This window comes from Zalophus californianus, chromosome 3 (genome assembly GCF_009762305.2).
Source record: "Zalophus californianus isolate mZalCal1 chromosome 3, mZalCal1.pri.v2, whole genome shotgun sequence".
Lineage (NCBI taxonomy): Eukaryota > Metazoa > Chordata > Mammalia > Carnivora > Otariidae > Zalophus > Zalophus californianus.
Genome location: NC_045597.1, coordinates 52,135,602 through 52,151,859, shown reverse-complemented (window position 1 = coordinate 52,151,859; position 16,258 = coordinate 52,135,602). Strand labels below are relative to the sequence as shown.

Genomic DNA, 16,258 nt, shown 5'->3' with positions numbered 1-16,258 from the left:
CACAGAAAGAATTCTATGAGCAGTTCTGAAACAATTGTAAGAGAGAAATTAAAAAGCTGCCACAAGTTACTAATGAGACAAAAAAGTTGTAAACTGAATATTACACATAAGCACCGAAGTCTGGCATACTGCTTGTTTGTGTATAAAGGTATTGTGTTCCTAGGACTGTCTTCCAACCACCTGCCACCAGAAGCACGCACACACACTCAACCACAGGAAGAAACCATACTCAGGACTCAACCTAGATGGGATTCATACAAATAGTAACAAAAAGTGAATTCTTTTGAATTTTAGTGGCAAACTTCACAAATCATCAAAGACCTGAAGTTTAATTTTAAACTCAGAAAAGTACATGCTCATGTATGGTATTTCCTACCCTTGTGAACTTGGAGCACATTTCTTCTGCTTCTTTTACCATATTTGCTCGAAGCATATACTTTGCACATTTCGAATTGATGAATCTATCAGCTGTGTCCAAAGACTGTGCTTCATCCATCCACTTTGCAGCTTCTTTGAGATTACCTATATGCTTTAAGAAATGAAAGTATTAAAGAAACCACAGTATTTATGACTAAGAGATTATGGGTAAATATAAATAGAAAAAGTTGATAAAGACAAACTAGAAATTTGGTACCATTTCTATCAAACAGATCTAGAAATCTTCCGATAAATTACATTCACATTTACTAAGAGATGTATCAAGGGATTACCACTGATTAATACACTGATTATACCACTATGTAACATAAAACTCCCTAGGATTATTAGTGTTAGAAATAGATTATCAGGGTACCCTAGAAGTTATTTTAGGTATAGAAAAAACTCCAGGGATTCTTAGTATCAAATTCATCAACTATTGAAAAACATGACTAAGATTTTACCTTGTAAATTTTTGCTTTCATATAGAATAATTCTATTAGAGTTGGAGTACTAGCAATTGCAGCATTAATATAATCCAAAGCCAAAGAATACTGCCCAAGTTTATCAAAGTGCTGTGCCAGGAAATACTGAACCCAGAGCAGTGTTGTCGGGGGTTCCTTCTCCCCATTCTCTGCAATCAAACAAATATAACATTACTATAGAGAAGAAGGCAAAGTAAAGCAAATCACATACTTTCTCCCTTAACGCATGATGAAATTAATACTTACTATAAGAATAAGCAGTAAAAACGCAGAAAGACAATCAATTTCAAAAGAGAAAGGTAGGACTTCATGCCATAAAGTTCAAATAGCAGAAGTCAGGCAGAGAAACAAGATGCTGGTTTCACAGGCTTCTAACCCCTACGTCACTCCGAAGAAACCGTCCTGGGGGAAAGAGGTCCATAGGTCTAACTCTGTGAATTCCCTGACTGAGAATGTAAGGCAGCAGGCCCAGGAAAAGTCAGGGGAAACAGATGGGTGAAGAGAAGTCCCTAACAACCACTGCGAGATACCCACACAGGCCAGGGCTTTGCATTTCCTAGGTCTCAACCCTACATCAGGGGAAGCCAAAGTTGAAGCGTATGAAGATACCTTCCTGACAAGACGGAGTGAACCCTCCTACGTGACGAAAGCAGTCACCCACAGTCAGCTGAGTTCTATCCTGTTGCCCACTCTGAACCCTGAGCTACAGAGGAGTAGATCAAGAAATACCAAGCTCTCAAAATGGATTTCAGCAGGGAAGACATACAGGTCTGCAATTGGGTAGAAAGAGGAGAAAGGAGAATTTACCCACACCACAGGAAAAAAACAGGTTTCCTAGACTAGCTAATCAAATGAAAGAACAATGCAAACACAGAAATTAGCATAAATTAAAACAAGTAATAAATAAGGGAAAGAGACAAGCATTTATCTTGTTCCTTTTTTTTTTTTTTTAAGATTTTATTTATTTATTTGACAGAGAGACACAGCGAGAGACGGAACACAAGCAGGGGGAGTGGGAGAGGGAGAAGCGGGCTTCCCGCCGAGCAGGGCCCCGGGATCATGACCTGAGCCACCCAGGCACACCTATCCTGTTCCTTTTATATAAACCATATTTCAGGGGAACCAAATATTTGATGAGGGCAAGTTCTTTATAAGAAGCATTCTAGTTATTAAATGCAGGGGAAAAAATGACTCGAATGAAATAAGGGATTGAGGCAATGGTCCTCAGGGACTGCCAAAATCATCAGGTAAGAGGAACTTTTTAACCAGCAGATGAGGCTGACCACGTCTGAACCCGGATCAATCATAACATCACAAAGAGAAACAACCAGAATGTCTTCTGGCTCCAGATGTGAGACAACAGGAAGTACAAAGCATCACATAAGTATTCACAAAAACCTGGATCTAATCAAGCCTGTGAATCTCACTATAAGTTTACAGGAAATATGGAGAGCAAAATATATTAAATGATACCAGGAGAAAGCAATCAGCCAAATCCCTAATATGGAACGTTCCATAAGACAAATGACCTTTCAACAAATAGCATTTTGTTTTGTTTTGTTTTTTAATGGGAGGGGAGGTTACTGCTCAAGATTAAAAGACTATCAGAGACATAACCAAACGTAAAGTCTAGACCTTTTTGCTGGAGCCAAATGAGCCAATTATACAGACATTTTTTGAGGTAACTGGGGGAACTTGCATGATTGGGTGTTAGATATTATGATATGAGCGTTAATTTGTGTGAGATAGCACCATGGTTGCATCTTCTATGTAAGTGTTTTAAACAGTTAGAGATGCACGCTAAAGTACGGACAGGTTAAACAGGATGTCTGCTTTAAAAAAATACCCCAGAAAAGAAAGTAGACAGAAGATAACTTCAGATAGGACTGGCAAAATGTTGGCCAGAGGCTGGGTGATGGGGACACAAGGGTTCACTCTCCCATTTACTTCTGTGTCTGTTATTATGAAGTTTGTTTCAAACTAACAAAAACAAAAGGGCGATAACATGTAAAAGACACGTGAAGAACTCCGACTAAAGTTACCATCTGCAAGACTGAAAGCATTCCAGAATGTTTTCTAAACTAAGATGCCTTGATTTACATATGTCCCTATAAAGAGAGAAACAAAGCACCAAATCATATAGAATTTAAAGTAATAAAAGAATAGAAAGAACAGAGAAGTAGGAATTTGGGAAAAATAGGTTTCAATATAAACTGTATGATCTTAGCAAGCCACTCAACCTCTCATGTCTGTTTACTCATGTTAAAACAGAGTTAACTCCCACCTCACAAGATTATGGAAAATTTAAATTAAGTAAGATTGAAAGTGCTCTTCTCATTTCAATCACTAATCCAAAAACTATTTAGTAAATAGGTCTCATGTAGCACATACATAAAATATAAGCTAGTTTTATTGTAAGTGATTAAAACTGGATTGAAATGAGTAATCAAATTCCAATTCAATCAATTTAAACTTACCATAAGGGCTAAAAAAGTCACACGTTTTAAGAGAGGCTTCATAATTCGTAACAAGCTCCTGGATTATAGAAATCTGTTAAAGAAACATAGTTTTAAAATTTTTAAATATTTTATTGAAGGTACTGGTATTTACTGTGGAGTACATTAGATCTGGAAACAATGTAGAGGTTATTTCAGGACTATAAATTAACTAAACTACTAGGGTGTCTGTTCTCCCCCCACCTCCCCCCCCGCTCCCCACTGTGTGAGGGGAAAGCAAGAAAAACACAGAAAATATACTGTTTTCTTTATTAATAGTAAAACAGAATCTCATTAATTTCTCATCCCAATAAGGAGGTTTGAGTTTTCAAAGAACAAAAATTACTACAAAACCTTTTTTTTTTTTTTGCCAATAGTTTATTTGCCTTTTGCTTCTCACTGTTATACTGGGAAACTGCAAACCATTATGTATTCAGATTTTCTAAAGCTACTTACTCATAACAAAAAAGTCAAGAGAAATGATCCAAATGACATAGTGATTCAATGGAAAAGGTTAAGTAAACTCTAAACTAGATGTTTACACTCCCTTTACTTTTAATGATCATTTTGATAAACAGATTTGCATTTCAATGCCCCCTCAACTCCGAATGAAATATGATAAGCCACACTGTTAACTGTGCTCTGCCCTGAAGGTGGCAAACAAAAAGTGACATGAATCTGAAGTGCAAGAAAAAAAAACAGCTTATATTATACAATTGGTTTTAAGTGCCTATTGATGTTAACTGCTCAGAATGAGCTGGAAAATATATAACTATCTTATTTATGAACTTCAAAACAGTAAGGTTTAGGGCACCTGGATGGCTCAGTTTTTGGTTAAGCATCTGCCTTCCCGCTCAGGTTATAATCTCGGAGTCCCGGATCGAGTCCCGCATCAGGCTCTCGGCTGAGCAGGGAGTCTGCTTCTCCCTCTGACCCTCCCCCCTTCTTGTGCTCTGTCTCACTCACCCTTTCTCTTCCAAATAAATAAAATCTTTTTTTTTAAAGAGTAAAGGTTTTAAAAGTGAAGGAAATCCATTAAAACTTCTAATAGTATCTGACCAATGTGGTATTATTTTAATAGTGATAATTTTAAAGTTTTCTAGTTTTAAAACTTGGGATACCACTAATACTACCAGACAAAAGGAACATACCAGATGGGAACGACAATAAGAAGCCAGTAACTGTTATAAGTGCTTTACATGTATTAAAATAATAATTTTAGTAATTAGTCAACCCTACAGGGCACTGTTTTAGGTACTTTACTTGTATTAACTCACTTGTCCTCAGAAGAACCCTGCGAGGTGTGCACTATTATTAACTTGATCTTACAGGTGAAAGGAAAATAAAAATAAGCTGAAAGTGTACCACGGTGGAGCCAGAATTTAACCCAAGCAACAAGGCTCCAGAAAGTGGCTTCTAACTACTTGGTGTATCAATGAGTGGACGAGACACGGAACATTTATAACTAATAGGCAATTCTCCTGGACTCACAGGGATACATTAAGACTAGAGACTAAGAGCAGGACAGGAAACTTTCCCTGATCAGTTTTAGTGCACAAAACACCAAGTGGTTCCCATTAAATCAGCCAGAGCATGGAAAATATAAAATGATCTCTGTCTGCAAATTGTATGACCTTAATTGTAAAACCCCTAACAGTTCCGGGGTACTGGGGTGGCTCAGTTAAGTGTCTGACTCTTGATTTCAGCTCAGGTAATGATCTCAGGGTCCTGGGATCGAGCACTGAGTCAGGCTCCGTGCTGAGTGTGGAACCTGCTTAAGAGTCTCTCTCTGTCTGCCCCTCCCCTACCTCAAAAAAACCCCAACAATTCCAAAAACAAAAAAAAAACTGTTAAAACTAACAAATGAATTCACCAAAGTAACAAGATACAAAGTCAACACACAAAAACCAGTTGTATTTCTATACAGAAACAATGAACAACCTAAAAAAAAAAACCTATAAAAACAATTCCATTCACAATAGCATCAAAAAGAATAAAATACTTAGGAATCAACTTAACCAAGGAAGTGAATGACTTGTATAATGAAAACTACAAAATATGGCTGGAATACGCAAATGAACGAAACACATCCCATGTTCATGGATTGGAACACAACATTATTAAAATGTCAATTCTTGTCAACTATACTTCAATAAAAAACATTTTTAATGTCAATACTACCCAAAGAGATGTACAGCTTCAATGTGATCACTATCAGAATCCCAATAATGTTTTTCTGTGTGTGTTTTGTTCCTGGTTTTTTTTTTTTTTTTGCAGAAAGAAAAAGCCCATCCTAAAATTCACATAGACTCTCAAGAAACCCAAAATAGCGAGAACAATTTGTTAAAGAACAAAACTAGAGGACTCACACTCCAGATTTCAAAACTTACTACAGTAAGTTATAGGATAGTAATCAAAACAGTGTGGTAATGGCATAAAGACTGACATAGGGACTACTGGAATATAACAAACAGCCCAGAAATAAACCCTCACATATGTGGTCAAAGGATTTTTGACACAGGTGCCAAGACCACTCAATGGGGACAGACAGTCTTTTCCCAAATGGTGCTGGGGAAACTGGATATCCAGATGCAACAGAATGAAGCTGGACCCTTATCTAATACCACATATAAAAATCAACTCAAAATGAATAAAGAACCTAAATGAAGGACCTAAAAAAATAAAACTCTTAGAGAAAACATAGGACAGAAGCTTGATGACACCGGATACAATGATTTCTTGGAGACAACACCAAAGGCATGTTACAAAAGAAAAAAAAGACAAATTGGACTTCATGAAAATTTAAAATTTTGTGCATCAAAAGGCACTACACAGTGGGACGCCTGGGTGGCTCAGTGGTTAAGCGTCTGCCTTCGGCTCAGTCGTGATCCCAGGGTCCTGGGATGGAGCCCCGCATCAGGCTCCCTGCTCAGCGGGAAGCCTGCGTCTCCCTCTCCCACTCCCCCTGCTTGTGTTCCCTCTCTTGCTGTCTCTCTCTCTCTCTGTCAAATAAAAAAATCAAATCTTAAAAAAAAAAAAAGGCACTACACAGAGTAAAAAAGAAAGAAACCCACAGAATGGGAGAAAATATGTACAAATTGGGATAAGGGACTAATAGCTAGAATATATAGAGAACTCCCAAAACTCAATTAAGAAAAACACACTTCAAAAATGGGCAAAGTACTTGAATAGACATTTTTCCAAAGAAGATATAAGAATGGACAATCAACATGTGAAAAGATGCACACCACCACTCATCATCATGAAAATGCAAACCAAAACTAAAAGGAGATAGCACCTCACACCCAGGAAAATGGCTACTATCAAAAAAAGAGAAAACAACTTTGATGGGAACACAAAGGGTACAGCCACTCTGGAAAACAGTATGGTCAGTTCCTCAAAAAACTATAAATAGAATCACCAAAATGGTCCAGCAATTCCTCTTCTGGGCATATACCCAAAAGAAGTGGAAGGAGGGTGTTGAAGAGATATTTGTACACTCGTGTTCACAGCAAAATTAGAACAGCCAAAATGTGAAAGCGACCTAAATGTCCACTGGTGGATGAAGGGATAAACAGTATGTAGTATATACACACAAGGCAGTATTAGGCTTAAAAGGGAAGGCAATTCTGCAATATGCTACGACATGGATGAACCTGGAACACATCATGCCACGTGAAATAAGCCAGTCACAAAAAGACAAAATGCTATGATTCCACTTATATGAGGCACTCGGAGTACTCAAAATCACAGCAACAGAAGTATGACAGTTTCCAGGGGCCCAGAGAAGGGGAAAGTGGGAAGTTACTGTTTAATGAGTATAGAGTTTTATTTCTAGAAGATGGAAAGAGTTCCGGGGCTGGATGGTGGTGATGACTGCATAATAATGTGAACATATTCAATACTAATGAACTGTGCACTTAAAATCATAAGACAGTAAACTTTATGTTAAGTGCATTTTACCACAATAAAAAAACCAACCAACCAACCTGTGGTTCTTAAAGTGTGCTCCTCAGACTACTAACATCATTAAATGTTAGCATTAGCATCACCCAGTAATTTGTTAGATACAAATTTTGGTACCAAACTCCAGATTTACAGAATCAAACTCTGGGCCCAGCAATCTGTTTTTAGCAAGCTTTCCTGTTAATTCAGATACACACTAGAGATTGCAAACTGATATAAATGTTACCCAAAAAAAACCCACCAACTATTGATATAGTAAAAAATTAAAGGTAACAGACATTTTTAACCCACCATGACCAATCCCATTCCATTAATCTCACTTAGAATATCTGTAACTTTGAAACTTTCCAGGCTTAGAACTCAGTATTCAAGTTGTTTAATTTAGGGAGGCAATTATTTTTTCATGAATTTACAATGCCATCTACTGGTAGTCACAAAAACTGCAGCTAGAGCAGGTTTTAGGTAAAGGTGTATCTTTGAATTTCTAGGGTAAAACATATGTGTTTTAATAATTTAAAAAGTACAATAAAACATACACTGAAGTTACACATAATTCTTCATAAAGGAATATGAAAACTACCGAATGAAACAGATCTCCAGCTTCATGACTTCACAATAAAATCTGATTAAAGAAAAAAAATCAAGATAATAGAAAGTCCACATGAAATCTCCTAAATAAAAAAAGTGTGGAGAACACCAGCAATCCTGGTTCATTAGGCATACTTCTTTAATCTAAAAAATTTGCATTTGACTCACTAACTTAGTAATTAAGTGAACAATTAATTTTCCAAATTTCTCTATGAAATTAGTCTAAAGAATTTTATTCAGATATAAGGACCCATTTCATTTCAAGTTTACTTATGCTTTATATCTCAATGAGGAAGTAAACTCAACTCTTTTTTTATAAAACTTAATATGTAATGGATATTTTTCTTGAAAATAGTACTTTGCCACTGCCATTTAAAATCAAGAAATCCAATCCACTTGAGTTTATCTAAGATCACAATAAAAACTTAAAGCCTCTAAATGGACATCTTAAAATTATAAAGCCAAAATTTTTTATGAACTGAAAAATTTCCAAGTTCAATCACCTTCTCTTGATTTAAATATCTGAACAGGACTGAAGCAGCTTTATTTTTGCTAATAAAATCTAACCTGAGCAAATACTATGACTACTATAATTTCCTAAAATATGACCCTTAACCTGCTTTTCTTATGTGTGAGTTAAAAGAATTATTAACCTTAAAAACAAAGCTCTATAACGCCATATCCAATACACAATTTCGCACAATACAGATTTTTTACATACACATACAAATCACATGTCTAAAATAGTTACTGCAACACAAAAGCTACTGAAATTTTTTGGTTTTTAGCCAAATTAAAAAACTAAGCAAAATAGTTTATCAACAAGGACCAAAACTGCTAGATTAATTTCCAATAAACGTATGATTGGTAGTGACAATTTTGGTTTGGAAGGAGCCAGTCACAGAGATAAGTTGTCTAAGAACTACAATGTTAAAATTAAGTGATTTCCTGCAGAGATGAGGTGTTAGGATGGGGTAGTAAGAGAAGGACCAGTTCTTGAACATCTTCTTTGAATCAACAAGCCCTTTACAAATTTTATCCATGTATCAACCTTTAAGTATTGTCTTCTCTCAACTTTAAAATCCAGAAACACAGATGATTACCCGGGCAAATAGTGATGGAATCAGGATCCACCAGTATTTCCCAAAGTGTGGTGCATATGGTAGAATACAAGATGATTATAATTAACTCAACAACTGTAATTTAAGTTTTTTTTTTTACTTTCTGTGTTATAAAAAATATATCAGCACAAACCCATGGTTTTATGAAAAACAAAAAAGCAATCAAATTTAGTGAAAAATATGAAGTAAATACATAATACTATCAGTGTTACCTCGACTTGGTAAAAATCATAAGGGAGATTAATAAATGCATGTCAGCAGACATTATACTATACTGTGATGTCTTCCTAGGTAGGAAAAGCACTTGCTTTTATTTTCCTCTCCCCAAATTTAAAACTCGTTTTAAACAAACAAAAAACTCATTGATGCACATAATTATAATTATCATTAACTATTGATCAGAATGTCTCAAAAATACTGGCTGGGGAGTTCTCAGATACTGTTACCACTGCAAATAATGCTTTTGGAATTTTTAAAGATCGGGATTGTTGGGATGCCTGGGTGGCTCAGTCGGTTAAGCATCTGCCTTCAGCTCAGGTTGTGATACCAGAGTCCTGGGATTGAGTCCCACATCGGGCTCCTTGCTCAGTGGGGAGCCTGCTTCTCCCTCTGCCTGCCGCTCCCCCTGCTTGTGCAATGCGCTCTCTCTGACAAATAAATAAATAAAATCTTTTAAAAAAAATAGGGATTGTTGACTCCTTTTTTTTCCTTTTAGTAAGAAATCTGTAATTCTCAAAGATATATATTCTTAATGTAGTTCCTTCCATTACTTACAGCATCTAAGAAAAAAAATTCCTTCATATTGCCCTGATACAAATCAAACTTGCTTTCCTTGGTAATTACACCCCATATCACCTTCTAAAAACCTTCCAGTTTTCCGAAAGTAAATATGAAATAAAGCATTTTAATTTAGAATTTTACTGGACCATAAATAATTGTAAAAGCTATTATTATACTGATGACAGAATCCTATTATTTTTATAATGCTATTCAGCTTCTTTTTTTTCTAATTTACCTTCACAGCTGAATTAGAAGACAGGTGTTAACTCAATTTTACACCTGCCTGAGTTACTTAAGAATAAAGAAAGAGGGATGCCTGGGTGGCTCAGTTGGTTAAGCGACTGCCTTTGGCTCAGGTCATGATCCTGGAGTCCCGGGATCGAGTCCCACATCGGGCTCCCTGCTCAGCAGGGAGTCTGCTTCTCCCTCTGACCCTCTTCCCTCTCGTGCTCTCTCTCTCTCATTCTCTCTCTCTCAAATAAATAAAAATCTTAAAAAAAAAAAAGAATAAAGAAAGAACCAAAGATACCTTACAGGTAATGCATTCCAGTATTAAAATCCAGTCTACCCACCACCCCTACCCACAAATGACAGATATTCCCCAAGCCACAACAACCAAATGATTTATTACTTCTCATAAAAATCTTCCAATGAAGTTCATGATGATTCTCTTTTCACTCAACAAGAGGCCAAGTTTTCTCTTTGTGCCCACTGTCTCCAGTTTCTAAAAGACACACATAGCCCCATAAATTCTTTAAATGAGTAAGGATCTTGGAATATTTTCATAGTACGGGCAGATTTAAGACGGAAAAGAAGGGTCTTCTGGGAAACAGCCTACCTTCCCTTCCTGTGTATGGATACCCATATACTTTTTGTTGAGACATCTGATGCTTCATCTACTCAGAGTCTCATCAAGTAGTCAATTTCCATGTTGTTTTAAGTTACTCATAGTCAGTGCATTTGTGCACTGATGTCCAGCTTCAGTGGTATCAAATGGACCTGTAACAACCTACACAAATCTTTTTTTTTTTTTATTTAATTGACAGAGAGAGACACACACACAGCGAGAGCAGGAACACAAGCAGTGGGAGCAGGAGAGGGGGAAGCAGGCCTCCCGCCGAGCAGGGAGCCCAATGTGGGGCTCGATCCCAGGACCCCGGGATCATGACCTGAGCCGAAGGCAGACGCTTAACGACTGAGACACCCAGGCACCCCACAACCTACACAGATCTTAATGATGATTCACTGTCTTCACTCAAGAGTCTGACACAGTGAATGGCTAGAGAAAAAAATTCCATTATAGGTGAAAAAGGAAGTCCAAAATTAATCTGTACCTCCTCTTAAGTCATTTTGGTTCCTTCAGGACACTAAAAACACAAAGAATTATACAGACTATATAGCCTTGACAGTTGAGCTAAAATTAAATAATAACTGATTGTATTAATTTTCTGTGCAAATACAGATCTCTACCGTTAGAGAAAACCTATTTTTCTCAGTCATTAAATCAGCAAAGTAAAAGACAAAAGTACAGAACATGTTAGGAAAAAGACACTGAAAAAAAAAAAACTTAAAATAAGCAGAAGTAAAGACGTAAAAAAAGATGAGAGTCAAAATTAATGAAGCAGAAAAGGGGTCAACAAACCCAACTTGGCTCTCTGAAAAGATCAACAAAATTAGCAAACCTTTAGCAGACTGACCAAGAAAACAAAAAAAAAGACTCAAATTACTAAAACTGAAAATGAAATAGGAGACATTACTATGATGATAAAAGAATATGAGGAACAACTGTTTGCCAATTCTGGGTAACTGAGAGGAAATGGACAAATTTCTAGAAACACAAATTTCAGAAGCCAAGTCAGGAAGAAATAAAAAATATAAATTAACCAATAACAAGTAAAGAATTCTAATAGGTAATCAAAAACTACCTACAAAGAAAAGTCCAGGCCCAGATGGCTTCACTGGTAAATTCTGTCAAATATTTAATACCACCACCAATTTTTCACAAACTCTTCAAAAAGAAGAAGAAAAGGAGGAAACACTTCCCAACCCATTATAAGGCCCTTTTATTACCCTGAGATACCAAAACCAGGCAAAAACCTCACAAGAAAACTACAGATCAGTACATCTATGGAATAGACCAAAAAAATCCTCAATAAAATACTAGCAAATTGAACCCAGCAATGTAAAATGAATTATACACCATGACCAAGTGGGTTTTATCCCAGCAATGCAAGGTTGCTTTTACATCTGAAAATCAATTCATGTAATGTATCATAGCTAGCAAGAGAATAACACACACACACACACACACACACACACATACACACAATCATCTCAATAGACAAAAAATATTTGACAAAATCCAACACACTTTCATGATAAAAACACTCAGTGAACTAGGAAGAGAAAGGAATTTCTTCAACATTATAAAGGGCATATATAAAGAATCCATGGTTAACAGAATATTTTATGGAGAAAGACTAGATGCTTTCTCCTAAGATCAGGAACAAGACAGAGATGTCCACTCTAATCACTTCTATTCAACAGTGTACTGGAGGTTCTAGCAAGGGCAATTAGTCAAGAAATTGAAACTAAAAGAATACAAAATGGAAAGGAAGAAATAAAACTTCCTACTTGCAGATGACATGATCTTAGACATAAAAACCTAAGGAAAAGGAAGAGTAGGGGGCACCTGGGTAGCTCAGTCAGTAGAGCATCTGACTCTTGGTTTCAGTCAGGTCAGGATCTCACGGGTCGTGGAATTGGGCCCCATGTAGGGCTCCATGCTCAGCATGGAATCTGCTTGAAGATTCTGTCCCTCTACCCCTTCCCCATTTGCGCATGCTCACTCTTGTCTCTAAAACAAACATATAAATCTTAAAAAAAAACAAAAACCTAAGAAATCCATTACACCCACTATCAACAATAAACTAATAAGCAAATTCAGCAAGGCTACAGAACACTAGATCAATATATAAAAATCAACTGTATTTTATATACTAGCAATAGCAATCTGAAAATAAAATTAAGAAAATAATTCCACTAGAATAGCATTAAAAAAATAAAATACTTAGGAGTAAATTTTACAAAAGATGTACAAGACTTGTATACTGAAATCTACAAAATAGTGTTGAAAGAAATTAAAGATGATAATGAATAAATGGAAAAACATCCAACATTCATAGACTGAAAAACTTAATATTGTTAAAGTGATCTACAGATTCAAAGCAATTCCTATAAAATTCCAGCTGGTTTCTTATAGAAACTGAAAAGCTGATTCTAAAATTCAAATTAAAATAAAAGGAATACTGAAGCATCAAAAGAATCTTGAAAAAGAACAAACTAGAAAGATTCATACTTCACTTCCTAATTTCAACTTATCCCAAAGTTACAGTAATCAAGATGGTGTGGTACTAATATAAGGACACACATATAGATTAGTGGAATAAAACTGAGAGTCCAGAGATGAACCCTCATTATGGTCCATTTATTTCAACAAAACTGACACAACCTTTCAATGGAGAAAGAAGAATCTTTTCAATAAATGGTGCTGGGAAACTGTATAGTCACATGTAAAAGCATGACTTCTGACTCACACCATATACAAAAATGAACTCAAAATGGATCAGAGACCTCAGTGAAAGAACTAAAAATATAAAACTCTTAGTAAATATGTATAAATCTTCATGACCCTAGATTTGAAATGGTTTCTTAAATATGACACAAAAGCTTAAGCAACAAAAGGGAAAAAAGATAAACTGGACTTCATAAAAATTAAGTTTTGTCATCAAAGAATACTTTCAAGAAAGTGAAAAGACAACCCACAGAATGGTAGAAAATATTTCCAAGTCATTTATCTGATAAGGGACATATATCTAGAATATACAAAGAATTCTTTCAACTTAATAATAAAAAGACAACTAACCCAACGGATCTGAATGGACATTTCTCCAAAGAAGATTTATAAATGGCCAATAAGCACATGAAAAGCTGTTCAACATCATTGGTCATCAGGGTAATGCTAACCAAAACCACAAGAGACAACTTTACACTCACTAGGATGGCAATAATCAAATGCCAAATAATAACAAGTGGATTATTGGTGAGGATATGTAGAAATCAGAATCCTCATGTACTGCTTGTGGGAATGTAAAATGGTACAGCCAATTTGGAAAACAACGTGGCAGTCTTCTTAAAGTGTAAACACAGAGTTACCATTTGAACTAGCAATTCCATTCCTGGGTATTAAGAGAAATGAAAATGTACATGTAGGGGCGCCTGGGTGGCTCAGTCAGTTAAGTATCTGCCTTCAGCTCAGGTCATGATCCCAGGGTCCTGGGACTGAGCCCGGCGTTGGGCTCCCCACTCAGCAGGGAGTCTGCTTGTCCCTCTCCCTCTGCCTGTCCCCCTGTGCTCTCTCTCTCAAATAAATAAATAAATAAACTCTTAAGAAAATGTACACGTAAAAACTTGCACACAAATATCCACAGCAGCATTAGTCATAATAACTAAAAGGTAGAAACAACCAATGTGTCCATCAACTGCTAAAATGTGGTAGGGCACCTGGGTGGCTCAGTTAGTTAAGCAACTGCCTTTGGCTCAGGTCATGATCCTGGAGTCCTGGGATCGAGTCCCGCATCGGGATCGAGTCCCGCATCGGGCTCCCTGCTCAGCAGGGAGTCTGCTTCTCCCTCTGACCCTCCCCCCTCATGTGCTCTCTCTCTCTCTCACTCTCTCTAATAAATAAAAATAAAATCTTTAAAAATAAATAAATAAAATAAAATAAAATAAAATGTGGTATAGCCATACAATGGGATATTATTTGGTGATGAAAAAGAATGAAGTAGTCATTCACACTACCACATGGATGAAAATATCATGCTAAGTAAAAAACACTAGAGAATGAAAGGTCACATATTGTATTATTCCATTTGATGAAATGCCCAGAAGGGACAAATCCACAGAAAATAAAGTAGACTAATGGTTGTTTAATGTTAGAGGGGATGGGATTTCTTTGTGGGGTGATGAAAATTTTTAAAATTACACTGTGGTGAGCGCTACAAAACTTTGAATATATTTAAAAAATCACTGAATTGTATACTTCAAGTAGGTAGATATATATCTCAAAGCTATTTACAACAACAAAAATACTGAGGGGAAGCTACTGGTATCTAGTTTGTAGAGGCCAAGGACACTGCTAAATATCCTATAATGCTAGAGACAGTCCCCTATAACAAATTATCTAGCCCAACAGGTCAATATCTTGATTACTGTAGCTTTGGGATAAGTTGAAATTAGGAAGTGAAGTATGAATCTTTCTAGTCTGTTCTTTTTCAAGATTCTTTTGACACTTCAGGATTCCTTTTATTTTAATTTGAATTTTAGAATCAGCTTTTCAGTTTCTGTAAGAAACCAGCTGGGATTTTACTGGCATTGCTTTGAATCTGTAGATCACTTTAACAATATTAAGTTTTTCAATAATGGAATTCTTTGCTGTGGGGAGCTGTCCTTTGCATTGTGGAATGTTTAGCAGCATCCCTGGCCTCTACCCATTTGGTATCAGTAGCATACTCCCACACTGGTAATAATAAAAATGCCTCCAGACGTTGCAAAATGGTCCCTTGAGGGACAAAATCCCCTCCTTCATTGCAACTTGAGAAATACTGCCCTAGAGGAAGAGGACCTTCCAAACTGTTTCTAAAACAACAGATGAACTTCCATAATAGAAACAAAGATCAGGGGCACTTGGGTGGCTCAGATGGTTAAGCATCTGCCTTTGGCTCAGGTCATGATCCCAGGGTCCTGGGATGGAGCCCTACATCAGGCTCCTGGCTCAGTGGGGAGCCTGCTTCTCCCTCTCCCTCTGCCTCTCTCCCTGCTCATGCTCTCTCTCTCTCTCTCTATCTCTGTGTCTCAAATGAATAAATAAAATCTTTAAAAAAAAAAAGGAAACAAAGATCAACAAACCTAGTTAAATTACATTTTTAACCACTTTATGTTTAAAAAAATATATATCCATGGAAAAGCAAACAGAAGAAGGGAAATATTTAAGAGTATCTAATGCTGGTCAGGATACAGTGGACCTTTCACACATATACACTGCTAGTGATAATACAAATTGGTGTCTACAACCTCATAGAAACCAAAGTACCAGTGTTTACTGAGAACCACAAAATGTACATACCTTTTACCCATTAATTTATTCTGAGAATTTGTGAGAAGGAAATAATCCTGAGTAAAGCTATGTGTTCAAAGATATTTATAAATTTTTTTTAACAGTGAAAGCTTGGAAAACCAAAGTTCAACAATGGAGGTATGACTCTGCAGTCATCAAAAAGGAAAATAATGAAGACTATACAGTAACACATAAAATGCTTATGGACTTGCAAGAGGGGAAAAGGAAAAA

The 16,258-nt window shown here is 36.4% G+C and overlaps 1 protein-coding gene across 8 annotated transcripts in view; it reads right to left on the bottom strand.

The window, feature by feature from the left end:
- Positions 1-16,258, bottom strand: part of NAA16 (N-alpha-acetyltransferase 16, NatA auxiliary subunit) — a 65,754-nt gene that overhangs the window by 20,069 nt on the left and 29,427 nt on the right. For 7 of the 8 annotated variants that reach the window (XM_027588864.2, XM_027588866.2, XM_027588865.2 and 4 more), the window contains 3 exons: positions 3,380-3,452; positions 882-1,051; positions 377-529 (listed from right to left, as the gene is read on the bottom strand). In XM_027588864.2, the coding sequence (XP_027444665.1) occupies positions 377-529; positions 882-1,051; positions 3,380-3,452 (396 nt within the window). Of the gene's footprint in view, positions 1-376; positions 530-881; positions 1,052-3,379; positions 3,453-16,258 lie in introns of those variants that run through there. The other variant, XM_027588872.2, reaches the window with a different exon arrangement.